Raw genomic sequence first — 14508 nt, 5'->3', positions numbered from 1 at the left:
GCTTAGTCGATGAGCAATGGCATGCACTATCAAATTGAATGAATGATCATGTGATTGTGGACAATTTCAAGCACTTCAAATTCATTGCTCGCATGCGATTGCAGCGTGTGATTTTTATAATTTAAATTATGATGACTTTGTTGACCTTGTATACAAGTTGGAAAACATTTTCAAAGTTTATCAACATCACTTTCATTCCTTTGGAAGTGAAGACAAATGACCTCAATAGGTCCACATTTTATGCCTGATCCTTTGAAACGACGACAGACGTCGGGAAAGCCAACCACTACTCATACATAATGAGATGGACGAACCAATTACAGATAGACCTAAGAAATGCTCATTGTGTGTAGCACTGAAGGATATAATCGTACTAATTGTCCATACAAACAAGTAGATGACTAATATAGTTTGTACTTTTTATGTTTCTCTTTAATTTGTAATTTTCATTTTATATTAATTTATTATGTTGTTTTTAATTTAACAATTACTTTTATTACTACAAGATTATCTAAATTTTAAATATACAAAAATATTAAAAAAATAGAATATAATTTAAATAATAAAACATTAAAAAATATATATAACATATTAAATAAAATCATAAAAAAATACAACATATTAAATAAAAATAATAACAAGTATAATTAAATTTTTTACTTAATAATTAAATAAATAATTTAAAAAATAAAAAAAAATTGAAAACAAAACAAATAAAATAAAAAAATTGCATAAAAAATTTGTAATAATTAAAAAAACAGTATTGCGACTTTGAAGTCCTAATACCCAAAAAAAAAAAATTTACGACTTCAGAGTTTTTAAAGAAAAGAAAAAAATTATCCTGAAAATTTTATGACTTCGAAGTCAAAAAAAATTTACATTAAAATCATAAATAATTTTACGAATTTAATTAAACAAAATTAAAATCGTACCCTTTCAGTAAAAATTTCAAAAACAACCTCATGAAAAAAAAAATACCCCTTAAAAAAGCCCATTTTCAGGGTCAGCTACATCCATCATTTTCCTATCCGCCTTTTGATACGATTAATAATCATCTGTATGATGCATAGATTGAATTTATAATCTTTACTGCAGCTATTAGTCTCTCTGTTGCTTCTATGGGTGTAACAGATGGTTCTATTGGTCTATTATTTGCAAGAAGAAAACCTTCTCGAGATATAAAAGATCTATATTGAAGTTCTAAAATCCAATGGTTTAAATTGTTTTGAACTGTAATCAATGTTTTAAGTTTTAAATTAGAGATAGTGATATTTTCTTTTTTTATTGACTGAAATTGATTGGAAATCATTAATATTTATATGTTTTCACTTTAAATTAGGAAAGAAAATAATTAAATGAGAAATGAAACTTATCATATTTTTAATAAATTTTAGTTAATCAAAAAGTGTTAAAAAGAGAATGTCAGAAAAAGTGTCATTAGATTCTTCAAACTATGATCAATATTTTTTTGTCAAAATCAACTAGAGAGACATCTTAAGTGAAAAGCAATTGTGGCGTCAAAGATCAATATATCCAATATTATTTGAACTAAAGTATTTTCTGTACCAAAAAAATAAAGTTCTTAACAAACTTAACCTCTTTATCCATCCATATATTCTTTCTTCAGTCTCTCACAATTATTTGATTTTGCTGAAGGTTGAAACCCTACATAAACCTCTCACAATTGACTTAGTTGTGTTTAGAACACACTCCACAAATATCAATTCATGATTTTTGCACAATTTTAATCTCTACATATCAATTCAATCCATATATTATTTCACAAGCTTCTCACAATTGTTTAACTTTGCAGAAGGTGAAACTTTATAAAAATCCTTAACAATTGACCTAGTTGTATTTATAACACACTCCAGAAGCATCAGTCCTCTGCACCTCTAATTAGGTATCTCCCATTAGTTTTTATAATGACAATTAGACGAGAGGATCCAATTGAAAAAATAAAAAGCTTTGGGACCTAATTAAAAGAAAAAAATTCTGGAACCTAATTAAAAATTTAATAAAAATATGAAAATCCGCAGAATAACTAAATTAACCATAAAAATGTTGAAATTTAACCAAACACAATTTTAGATTTACACAAATAAAATTCTTTGTTAAAAACATTTCTAAGAATGTCATTTGGTAGAATGCTTTACATTCTCACTTTTCTTCGTATCATATACATTATCATTTTACAGGTCTCATCAAACTTTGCACACATTAAAAGAGTAAAAATTTGAACAAATTATACTGAGATGCCTAACATTTATTGAAATTTCACTTGATATTACTATCTTCAACACCTACAATGACCTCTTACAAAAGTACATAATGTATTTTAAATAATTAAGAAATTACTATAAACTTTAACAAATAAGAATATCATGTGAAATTTCAAAAAATCATAAATCCTATACATTTTTTCCATGCTATATTGTTTTTAGTAGTTTGAATATGTTGCAATACTTTAAAATTACAGATTATATGCCTAACATGCATGTGAAATTTCAAAAAATCACAAATCCTATATACATTTTTCCATGTTATATTGTTTTTAGTAGTTTGAATTTGTTGCAATGCTTTTAAAATTACAGATTATATGCCTAACATGCATGTGAAATTTCAAAAAATCATAAATCCTATACATTTTTCCATGCTATATTGTTTTCAGTAGTTTGAATTTGTTAAAATGCTTTTAAAATTACAGATTATATGCCTTTTGCAATTGAAACTTTTATTTTGTATAGAAAATAAACAAAGATTATTGTATATTAGCAAAATCACCACGAAAATCAATGACATTAAGAAGATAGTTTAAGCATACAATCTTCGAACAGATGAGAAACTAGCAATTCTGTAGAGAAATCAAAAGTGAGACCATTTTTTTATCTGATCAGATGAACAAAGAAACACGGTCAACCCTATTTTGCTCAAAAGCTGATCACTATCGAGAGTCCATGAAGACAGAAAGAAAAAAAAGAACTACAGGGCTTGATAATCAAAAGCCATATCTATTTAAAGTTACAGTACTTGTTAACAGTTATTGTACACCGATTGCATGGGCCAAATAACGCCCAAGAATAAATTCTCATTCATTTTCCGTGGACCCTTTTGATGTAGAAATACTAAATACTAAAAAATGACTACCTAATCTACATAACTCATATGCTGCTGCTTCTGGTGGCAAACTCATGCACCAAGGGATGCTTAGATTGCCATAGGAAGAGATCTAGCCGAAACTTCCTGAGGCACATAACAAAATTTATATTTCTATTATCATACATGTCTCTTGGCTTCCTTGATTGCTTTCAAGCAAAAGGGGTAGCTTCAGTTATCATCATTGCCTTCATCTTTCAGTGTTGTTGTATTTGGACCATCATCAAAACCTGAGCTAGGGGCAAGCTCATTCAAATCAAGGAAGCGTCGCTTTGCAGTGCCCTCAACTTCCTGACCTGGGCTACTGGCTTTTTCAGGAGGCTGGTTTTGGTTTTGTTCATTCTCCCCTACAGCAGGAGATTGGTTGTTTTCTTCTGCAGGGTAAGTAACAGGCTCAACTGCTTTGGTTTCTTGTTCTTCCTCGTCATTGCTGTCGGAGTCTTCACTTTCCATCATATACTCCCCATTCTCAGTAGGATCTGAGTGATCGTCTGATGCATTGGACTTGTCGGATTTAATGAACTCTGTTTCTGAATCAGATATCTCGTACCTTCGATAATTTATACGGCTTTTTGTTGTTGCCCTCTTACTGCGTCTTAGACCTGATTGAATCTCACCCACAGACCTGAGTTTAGTTTCCTTCCTAGTACGGCCTGGCAGTTGCTTGATTTTACGAGGCTTGTCACTATCCTCACTGGCACTCAAGGAATCTTCGTCATCGTCTTCTTCATCTTCAACATTATCTTCATCCCAATGATATTCTTCATCTCCTTCAGACCCAGAGCTACTAGAAGCCTTCTTTCTCTGCTTACGTTTCTGGAGATACTCTTCATCATACACGGCTTCTCCAACAATATCATCATCGCTGTCATAGTCAGCCTCATTATCCGACAGTGCTTCAACAAACTCTTTCTCCGAATACCGTTTAGGCTTCTGTCTTCGCCGATTGCTGATGTGAAAATTATCAGTGAAATAAGATACAAGTCATCAAAACAGATTTGAAGGGAGAAAAAACAAAACTACAAACCTTCGATCCAAGTCCAACATGTCAGTTTGATTATCTTCCTCCATATCATCGAAGTCAGGTGATTTTGGTGATGGCATGCCAAAATTCAGGTCTTGAGGGTCATGTGAAGGACCACTCCATTTACCATTGGTTAAAGCTGCATGTTTTGCTCCTGCTTCTCTCCTGGGTATAAGTTCTGGGGATGGTGGTTTCCGTCTGATAATGAAAAAAAATATGCTATGCCGTGAGTACAAAGCATAACAGATGCACATGATTGGCCATATGTAATATCGAAAGATAAAAACACATCAAGAACAGCCAAAAGGAGGAACAAGAGTGTAAGATCAAAAGAAGAATTCCATACTTGGTTATCTTAATTGCTTCACTGATGGATCGATCGTAATCATCTGCAATGACAGCGATGTCAAAAGTTAGGTCAATGTAAAATCAGCAAATACTGATACTTAAGAAATAAGTTAACTTTTGTCCAACCAAACAGAATAAGGTAGTTCAGGTGAAACTTGTTATCATAATAATAGCAAAACAGGAAGCTGAAGTATAAAGTTGCATCCTGGATGCACAATGAAACCGTCAACTTACTCTTGTTCAGATTGTTTTACCACTGTTCGTCACTATCGATGCACAGTACAGTTACAACAAAGCTTAGTGATAATGTTACTTTTATTCATTAAAAATGTGATATGGGGTGGGGGCGGGAGGCCGACCATGATAGCTATGCAAAATTCAATGAAACATTTATTAGATCCAACGACTCAATGAATGATCCAAAAACCCAAAGTCAGCCATCAGAAAGCCCCACTAAATTATCCCTGTACTTGCAAATCAGAAGCCCGCCAGGTCCATGGGGAAAACTTTTTAGTTCTGCTAAAACCAGACATTCCTAAAAATGAAATAGATAATGGTTATTCATGCTACTTGCCCCAGAAGGTACCTAGGGTCCTAACATACCCACAACAATCAACTGCAAAAATAGTGAACTCTCTAATATACTCGAGCAGTTCATGCAAAGGAAAGAAAAAAAATGAGGAAAATGAAGAGGCCTACCCCAGCTGTGAAAACAAAATGCAAATTATGATAAAACTTCTTACCAAAAGTGTAGGTAACAGGTTTTCTATCACGAAGTGAACGCCCAGGGGCAAGCCCATCAACACCCAAGAAATTATCAAGAAGAAGAGCTTGTCTGTGTTGTTTTTTCAGCAACTTCTCCTTTCTCTGCACAAGATGGGCCAATTTTGTCAGTTAAATGCTATCAAGATAAAAAGAAGAGCAAACATGAATTCAAGTTCAATTCTCAGAATGCCCCATCTTAATTTTCTCAACCCATGCCACCCATAACCTAAAAATGTTATTGGGCCAGTAAACAATAAAAAAATAAAGTACCCTGTGAACTTTCTCGATTTCAGGGAGCATGTCTATCTTCACCTTCTTCCCTACAGATGCCTCCGTTCTGTTTTTACTTGTGAAAAGCTTCTCCTGCGCAATCAGATGAATAAAGCAAATAAGATGAAGCTCAACTAAAAAAAAAAGGTTGCAATCTTTATGAAAAAATGGCAGAGTTAGGAGATTCTTGTATTATTTCCCTTACTTTGGAGATGGAAAATAAATAAATAAATAAAGGTCAATGCTATCATCTATCTATATATATATATATCAACATTCTTGGGTCTTTCAGAAAACAACATAGAAATAGAGGGAGTTGTAAACCATACGATTCAAGTAGGGTAGCCAATCCCACATAGTGGGAAAAGGCTTAGTTGTTGTATCAGCATTCTGAATGTTTATAATGAAACTATAAATAATATTGGTCAAAGGTTAGATCATTGGATGGGATTGAACAAGACAATAGAAAAACCATCTTATCCCATTAAATAATTGCTGCAGTTAATTTGATCTCTCAGGTTCCCAACACTGATGAAGACTTTCAGTCTGAACAACAATTTTAAACTAAACTACCACCCCCCACAAAAAGGAAGCTTAAGGTACAGTGATAAATATGCCATACATTTTTTTTCTAATGGAGAGTTTTCTTTCTTTTTATAAAGTGCAATTAAGTAAATACAATTTTTCTAATATACTAATTTGTACTCCAATCCTTTTTTATAAGAAACAAAAGGGTGTTCTATTTTTTCCCTGATTATAAGAAAAATAGACCCACTTTAATATGTATTAATTGCTAGTTTTCTTTTTACACTTCATTTTGTGAAATCCATTAATAAGGCACCTAATCATTTCTCATGCATTTATTGGTCTATTAACAATACAAGTTACACCTCAGTAATGTAACCACTACTTAAACCAATTAATTTAAAGGCTATTTTTGGAATAAAATTGAAATTTATAACATTATTAATTAAAACTAACTTAACTATTTTAAAGGACTGGAGGGAGTATTATAAATATGAAGTACTTAATACTAATAGCACCAAATTGCACCCTCAGACTCCTTTATGTTCTCTGTTGCATTGTGTCTGTGCTTCATGCATATTGTGGCTGAGATTGCGGCCTTTCATTGACAAACTCTGCCTATAGCAGGACTCTGAACTGGACAAAGTTCCAGTTTTGTCTGTCCAACGTTTTGCCATTGTCTGCTCATTTTTTTAGGGAATTTTTCTGATTAATTGGAATCATAAGGACTCTAGGGTTGGAACCTCTTCAACCATCAGAAAATCCCACTAGCCACACACGCTGTTTTCACCTTGGTGTTCTTCTCTTCCAACCCATTTTCAGACTAACTCCCAGCAGCTGCCAAGCATTTTCAGGCTAAACATGTCCTTTTTCCAGTGGCCCCAGCCTCTGGCCTCTGTTTTCAGGTCTTTGATCCACCACCTCTGTTTGGTATGACTTCTTCCTTCTCAGGTTCTTCCTCTTTTGCATATTTCTGCCCATCTCTGTTTTGCATAGGTCTTATATATATATATATATATATATGTATGTATGTATGTATATTTTACGTAGTCTTTCCTTTCTAGTTGATTATACCTGTTACCTATTTAACTATAGTTTTTGTTTGAGTACATAATTGTGCCAGAGCACACAAACTTGTTAGACAATTTTTATTAGTTACTTGTTATGCTCCTTTAATTTGTCATTGGCTCAGTTTTGGCAAGTTGCCAACCACTGTTGTTCTATTTCTGGCCATACCCACTTCTCTGCTCCAATTTTGCTGTTTGATGATTGACTTGATAATTGTGCTTTAGATTGAAGGCAGTGTTGTTAATGGCGGAAAGCTAAAAATCCGCCATAAAAATATGGCGGATGGCATAGCGGAAAATGACGGACGTCATGGCGGACAAAAAAAATTATATATATATATATATATATATATATTAACAAAACAATAGATAAAAAATAAATATAAAATTAAAAAAACAATGGATTGCATTCAAATAAACTAAAAATGTTTCGTGAGTTCCCACAATAACCAAGTACCCAATATCAAATAAACTCATTCAAGAGTTCAAAATAACAAAAGGATAAAAGCATAAAAAACAGAAAAAGGGGCGTCAAACAGAAAAAGATCATAAAAAAAGGGCTGAACAAAATAAAAAGGGGGTGAACAGAAAAAAAAAAAAAGCACAACCAAACATAGAAAAGGGGTGTCGCAAACTGTAGCGCCAACAACAGCAACAAAAAAAGAAATAAAAAACAGAACCACGATTGCCGTCCGTCGCAGACTATAGTGCCGTTGCCGCCGTCTGGTCGTCGTGTGCGTGGTGCTGGTGCGGGGTGCCATGTTCGCCGTCGTGGTGCAGGTGCTGGGTGTTGGCGGGCCGCATCGCGTTTGCGTGGTGCCATTCCTGCTTGCGCTGCTCACCCCTTTTGCATGCAAAAATCGGGTTAGGGTTGGGTCGGGTCAGCCCAACACCTATCTCGCAAAAAACAAAAAAAAAACGCAATTCCGCCATAGCTATGGCAGCCGCCATGGCGCCGCCATCTGCAACCCGCAACGCCACCACTATTTGGTGGCATTTTTTCAAATTCCCGCAACGCCATTCCACCATGGCGTCACCATGGCCGCTATTTGATAACACTGATTGAAGGTGATTGTAAGCCTATACTTGATTTCTAATTATTAATGATCAATACATGTTTGATTTTGGTTAATTTAATTTTGTAGTATGAATTATTCATGGTGTATTCATAATACTTGGTATAGTGACCATCCCATTATTCCATTATAGTATTTTTGGGATCAGCAGGATAGAAAACTATGATTAAATCTCATAATTCAATGACAGGCAAAATCTTTTGCAATAATGTGACTCACTTTCACTTGGTTTTTGTTATTATTAGGTTTGATCAATAATTTGTGAATCTAATGGGACAATAATTAACTTTGGATGTTCTACTAAATAACAGTTTCCTATTCAATAAGTTCACTTATAACTTAAGTTAGGGTTTTTAAATCATAATAAAAGTAGTATCAATTTGTGATTCATTATCTAGTTCAAAACTTATAACTCAAAAGTCCCAATTCACAGAAAAACACTGAACTGTTAAAACATAGCCACTGAACATAGATAGATGAGCTTCAGTAACTTACAGAAACATCCTGAAATTCATCAAAATTGGTAGCAACTGTTTCCCACTGGTAGGTTGTATTAGAAAAAACCTGGGAACCTCTTGGTTTCCCTTTCTTCATTTGAACCACCTCAGTTTTCCTTATTTCCCGATACAACCTATGACCAATAATTTGGTCGTCTTCATACCTGCACTCATGTGAATAAAAAAGCAAAAAAAGACAAACGTACATTAACTTTCAGATATGACACTTCAAATTTTGAACAGGTTGAAGTGAAAGCACATGTATATTACCAATAAGAAATTCCGTGTGAATCACCACCAATACGCTCCTTACGGAATGTTGAAAGTGGAATGCCATGTTTGATTGATCTGTCAATGTAACCTCTGATATCTTCTTGCTGCAAAATACTAGTCAAGTTTAATCATGTACATTACCAAATGGATGATCAAAGGTAAGATATTTAATTCAGGCAATGAATGATTTGCCCCACAACTTTCCTTCACAGATGCACTTAGTAGGTTTTTATCTATGGGAATTTGAGTACCTACCTGCTGCACTGCTCCCCCCCCCCTTCCCTTTTCAACCCCCGAAAAAGTTATTGCAAAATATGGGGGCCTAGTAAGACACAATAGCCATTGGCCCCCTAACTACTACATGGCCATGCATATTTTATTACAGACAAACTATTGAGGCAGAAAATCACACCCTTGTTAAATATGCAAGCCCAAAGAACCACTCAATGTGAGAGACAGGATAAAATAAACCTAAAAAGGGTGGTTGCAACTTGAACACAAAAGCAACCAAGCAAAAATAGTGAATAAAGGATAAATCTCATGCATAGATCATAATGGCAGTTAATTCACTGCACCTCATGAATAGATTGCATAATTTTCAAAAACCAAGGAGAGTGGTCACATCCTAGTATCCTACCATACTAACATTCACCCATTCAAGGAAAAGGAATATAAGAAATATAGATACACAAGCATTAAATAGTAAAAGTACCTCAACACGAATGTCACATAATGCTTTTAGGATGATCACACGAACCCCTGGATCAAGTGATTTATATACTTCAACCTCCGCTCTGTCATGTCATGTCAGCACAACATGAGACTTGGTAAACACATAAAGCGGATTTTAGATATTGCAAGCCTAACTGATTACTTACCCATGTGAAGCAACAATAGGTAGATCCCCATTGGCAACCTGCATTTGAATTCCATTTTCATATTAGCTCTTGAAACTACGCAATGTTATATTATTCTGAATTATCAGCTAGCTGAATAAAAAATGTCTTATTACCCAGTGCCACCAATCTCTCAATTTTCTGCATAACACAGTTATCCAAGTATCACGTGAAAGTGCCATTCGCGTAATGGGAGGAATTGCCTATAAAAAGATGAATTGATGTTGTTATCAGACCAGCAGCAACTTTGCAAGCTTGTGACATTGCATACAGAAGAAAGTATTCACTGAAAATCAGGGTAAAATAATATACATTTATTATTAGTAGGAAAGTAGAATCTGATTTTGAGGAAACAAACTACCCTCTCATGTGTTTATTGTAATGACCACAATATAATAGAGCATCCGTTGTGTACTCAGACACATGGTTTTCAGTCCATTATTATACCTTTGTTTTCTCCTATTTTAACAGTATTGATCTTGCAGAGGAATAAATTTGAGAGGGATCAGTTCCCATAACTATGGCTTAAAAGACAATGACACTTAAACTGCAAGACCACTTAATATTAAAAGGCCTTGACTTTCTCTCGCTCATTTAACTATATCTACCTATCCACCCACAAAAGAGACTGAGTTTTAATCCAATTTTAAAAAACTTAAATTAGTTCAAGTATCACCAAAGTTTTGCTTAGCCACTCTGCGCATAACACAATAGATGAAGCCATGAAGGACCAGTGTAAGTATAGACATTGAAAGAGACAGAGTTCATTGCATTACTGCAGCTTAAAATACAAAACTTCACGCACCTCTGCAAGATCTGGATGATGAATAACATTAACAGCCTAAACTTTCTCACTCCCCAGTCCCCACTATCTGTTTATCACTCATCAGCCTATGTAAAAGACTCAGCAAGATTGATGTCATTATAATAGTCAACCAAAAAGTTAAATTTCAAAACAGTTCAACAACCACTGTTTTGATCAATTCATCACCATCTACAAACACATTACGTCAGGAACATGAAGAATAAGAACCACCTCTAATACAAACACTTTCTCATTGTAGCACAGGAGTTTCAGTACAGAGCTATTTTACTTAATAATTTTCCAACAACATTAAATCTGCTAGAAAGCTATAGTTCATGTCATAAACTTTGCAGCAAGAATTAGGTACAATGAAGACTTTTGTCTCAAAAGTTCTGAGAATTCTTCAGAGTAGGCCTTTTCTTTAGTAATTTCTGTGATGATGCCTAAACACTTTTATAAACAGTCCAGCAAATTATACTGGAATAATGATCATGATTATCTTTGAGATTGATTTGAACCCCAGAAAATTAGGAATAGGGCCAACAAAGCTGAAACCCAGTAAAAAATATCCACAGGTACATTTGGAAGTTGTAACCGTTTGATATAGCATATTACTTTGTACTTAGAAACAATAGGAATAAATGAACAAAACTTAATGGTTGCACACTATCCTTCAACAGTGAAATTGGCTTCTAAACCAGAGCAGAGAGCACACCCAATCAGCAGAAGTCCCCAGTTTAACACTGATGCACATGAAAGGAACAAGTGAACAGAACACATTTATCTTTTTCAAAAGGGGAAGAAAGGGTTTCTCATACATGCCACAAAATCTTCCAATCAAGTACCTGCTTTGTGCTTACGAATTTCTGTCAAACATTGAACTCAGTAGCAAAGCAATCATGTCAATCTCCCAATATTATATTGGTAAACCGTATTATGGCCAGGAGTCCATCAAACAAGTAATGTACTTACAAACTCCACATTTGCGGGTGTTCAGTTTTCAGTTCCTTCCATCATTTCCCAGATTCCAAAAGTTTCAACCACCCCATCAAACAAGAAATGTACTTACAAACTCCAAAAGTTTTCAGTAATGTACTTACAAACTCCACATTAGTGATTTGTACCCAAGTTTATCATTCAGATTCGACCCATTCTCTTGGAAAATTTGGACAAGTTCTCACCTTCGTCATTTTATTTACATTCCCAAAACATACGACTAGATTTAAGCTTACACTAACCAAAGCAAATGCCCCATTGCACAATCTATTCTCTTTCAACCACAGCACCCTCCTAATACCCTACACTAACAAGAACTCCATTTCATAGCTCCGAATTTCTCTCCCACCCAGGCAACGGCACACTCAACAAAACTAGCACAAAACTACAACTTCAAATTCAAGACATGCAGCCATAACCAAAACCACTGCAAATTCAATAAAAACACACCAATGCAACATCCAACAAACTCCTAACAATAACAAGAAGCACAATACTAACACAACCCACAACGGCTAGAACTTAAGAATTATCACCCACATTCACAGAAAAAAGAAGAAATGCAGTACATACACAAAAACAAACCAATGGAGGAAAAAGAATAAAAAAGCACCAACCTTTAGCAAAGGCATATGTATATCACCCAATGTGTCATTCGGGGTGAGCAAAGCCGTCTCAAACTCTTCAGCCGAAAATTCTACTGAAATATTCAAAAGTGGCCTAAACAGCTGCAACAACAACAAAAACCTTAGACACAGAGAATGAATGCATAACAAACCCAATGAAAAGCAAAAAGACAATATTTTCGAAGCTCACATTCAAAAAATTGAGTATTGAAGCCAATTCCCACATGGACCGGAGGTTGTAGCGCGGCAACTGCACCGGCGGGGGCGGTTCCACCAGCGGCGTCACGATCTTGCTGCATTGCTGCAGCTTCGGAGACGGCGGCGACGGCGACTCCTCGCGGCGAGGCTCCCTCCTCGCGGCCTTTGGCCTCGCCGGCTGCGACGCCGCGTAGAGGCGTGCAGCCGTGCGCATGGTGCAGGCTCGGGAGGGGCGGCTCCGGGTGGGGGGGCTCCGGGTGGGGGCGGGAGGAGCAGCATCGGCGGCGGTGCTGTTGGTGGTTGTGGCGGTTGTTTCCTCCTTATACGAATCGGGTTCCGGCGAGGGTTCGGTGGTGTCTTGTGGGGGAGATCCTTGGGACATGGTGTGAAACAGAGAGATCAAAAGGGTTTTAGGTTAAGTACGGTGGGATTACGTGTAGAGGACCATGGTTGGGTTCGCATTGAAGGCGGAAAATCAAAGTGAAGAAGGAAGAAGATCAAGGGTTGTAGAGAGAGAAAGGAGGAGAGAGAAACACTTCTTTCTTTTTTCTAGAGAGAGAAACAATAAATGTTGGAAGAAAAAAATTTTGAGCAGTGTTTTTTTTTTTTAAGGTACCGAAGTTAGGGACACAAACCCTCAAATACAAAGTCTATGTGCCTATGTTGTTGTTCTGCAAATATAGGATACTCAAGGAAGGAACCAGAGAGAGATGGATTTTGGAGAGGGTCAGAAACACAGTACTAGGAATTTGGGTTTGATTAAATTGAAGGTTTGATTTTTTATTTTTTTTACACTTATTTGGTAAAACTGTTTCTGTTTTTTATTTTTATTTTTTAATCGTACGGTTGTTATGTTTTTGTTTCGGAGTTACACAGGTAATTTGATTTTGATTTTCGTTGTTTTCTAATTTAAATTTAAATAGCAATAATTTCTATAAACGAAAGGAAAAATAAGTAGTATTGTGATTTATGTATCACTTGTTTCTACTTTCTATTGCCAACTCCATGTCCGATTTGACCTAAGCATCCTCGAGTGATGAATTTCAAATGCGGATTATGTTCCCCTCTTTGGCTCAAGGATTACGGAAACCAGGTTGCATTTTGCAAATTCATTACTTTATTGGTATATAATTAAAAACTTGAAATCTCACACACACACACACAACACAAGTTAATAAGGACCTATATCAAATTGGCCGAAGATATTTACTTGAAATTCATTTTGCAAACTCCTTTTTCTTATACGCCCAAAAAAGGGGAAAACACGATAATAATATATATATTCTAAATAAGTGAAAATCTTCGGCCAATAATTCTGGCAAGGTCTAAAAAAATAACTTTGTATGGGTGCAGAATTATGGTAGACCCATAGTCTATAAGGACCTATAATCATATATCAACAATACACGGTACACTTAAATCGGAAAATCTCTAACATCTTTTCACCTATACGATAATAATCAACTTCTATTTAAATTGGGGTGAATTTAAATGCTAGGGAAAGGAGGGAAAATAGAGAAAAAAAAATTCGCTTGAATACATATTTTTCCATATAAGTTAGTGTTTCTTCATATATCATCTCTATAATTTATTTATTTTACAATTATTTTTGTATGTTGATTTTTTTTTATGCCCTATTGTTCTGGTATGTTAGAAAATTCAATATCGCTTAAGATCACTCTAATGATGGTTGAGAATTTGAGATCAAAAAATTAGTGCTAGAAGCATGACTCAGATCACTCTTTCCCCCTTAGCTTTGATTGAGGCTTTATTTCTAAAAGCTAAAAAGTCTCACATAGCTCAAGAGTTAAGAAAGATGATAGTTTATAAACACATTTTAATAAAAACAAAATCGTGATGGAGTACTAAAGGATATAATACTTTAAATGAGGTGACTCTAATGATGCTTGAGGATTTGAGGTTGGAACACCTACCATAAAATCAAACTTCATTACAAAATGTTAATTTGCTAACATTATGACAATA

General features: G+C 34.9%; 1 protein-coding gene across 1 annotated transcript; it reads right to left on the bottom strand.

Moving 5' to 3' along the window:
* Nucleotides 1–2855: 2855 nt before the first annotated feature.
* LOC114409770 (DDT domain-containing protein DDR4-like) lies at nt 2856–13260 on the bottom strand. Its single transcript, XM_028373354.1, has 12 exons — nt 12515–13260; nt 12316–12426; nt 10014–10100; nt 9880–9917; nt 9714–9795; nt 8999–9105; nt 8727–8892; nt 5564–5656; nt 5272–5395; nt 4527–4569; nt 4184–4378; nt 2856–4105 (listed from the first exon to the last, which is right to left on the bottom strand). Exons 1-12 carry the CDS (start codon nt 12902–12904, stop codon nt 3328–3330), a joined length of 2214 nt encoding a protein of 737 aa, XP_028229155.1. The 5' UTR covers nt 12905–13260; the 3' UTR covers nt 2856–3327.
* Between the last annotated feature and the right edge of the window lie 1248 nt (nt 13261–14508).

Source organism: Glycine soja, chromosome 4, assembly GCF_004193775.1.
Source record: "Glycine soja cultivar W05 chromosome 4, ASM419377v2, whole genome shotgun sequence".
Classification (NCBI taxonomy): Eukaryota; Viridiplantae; Streptophyta; class Magnoliopsida; order Fabales; family Fabaceae; genus Glycine; species Glycine soja.
This window is presented reverse-complemented; position numbering and strand designations above follow the sequence as displayed.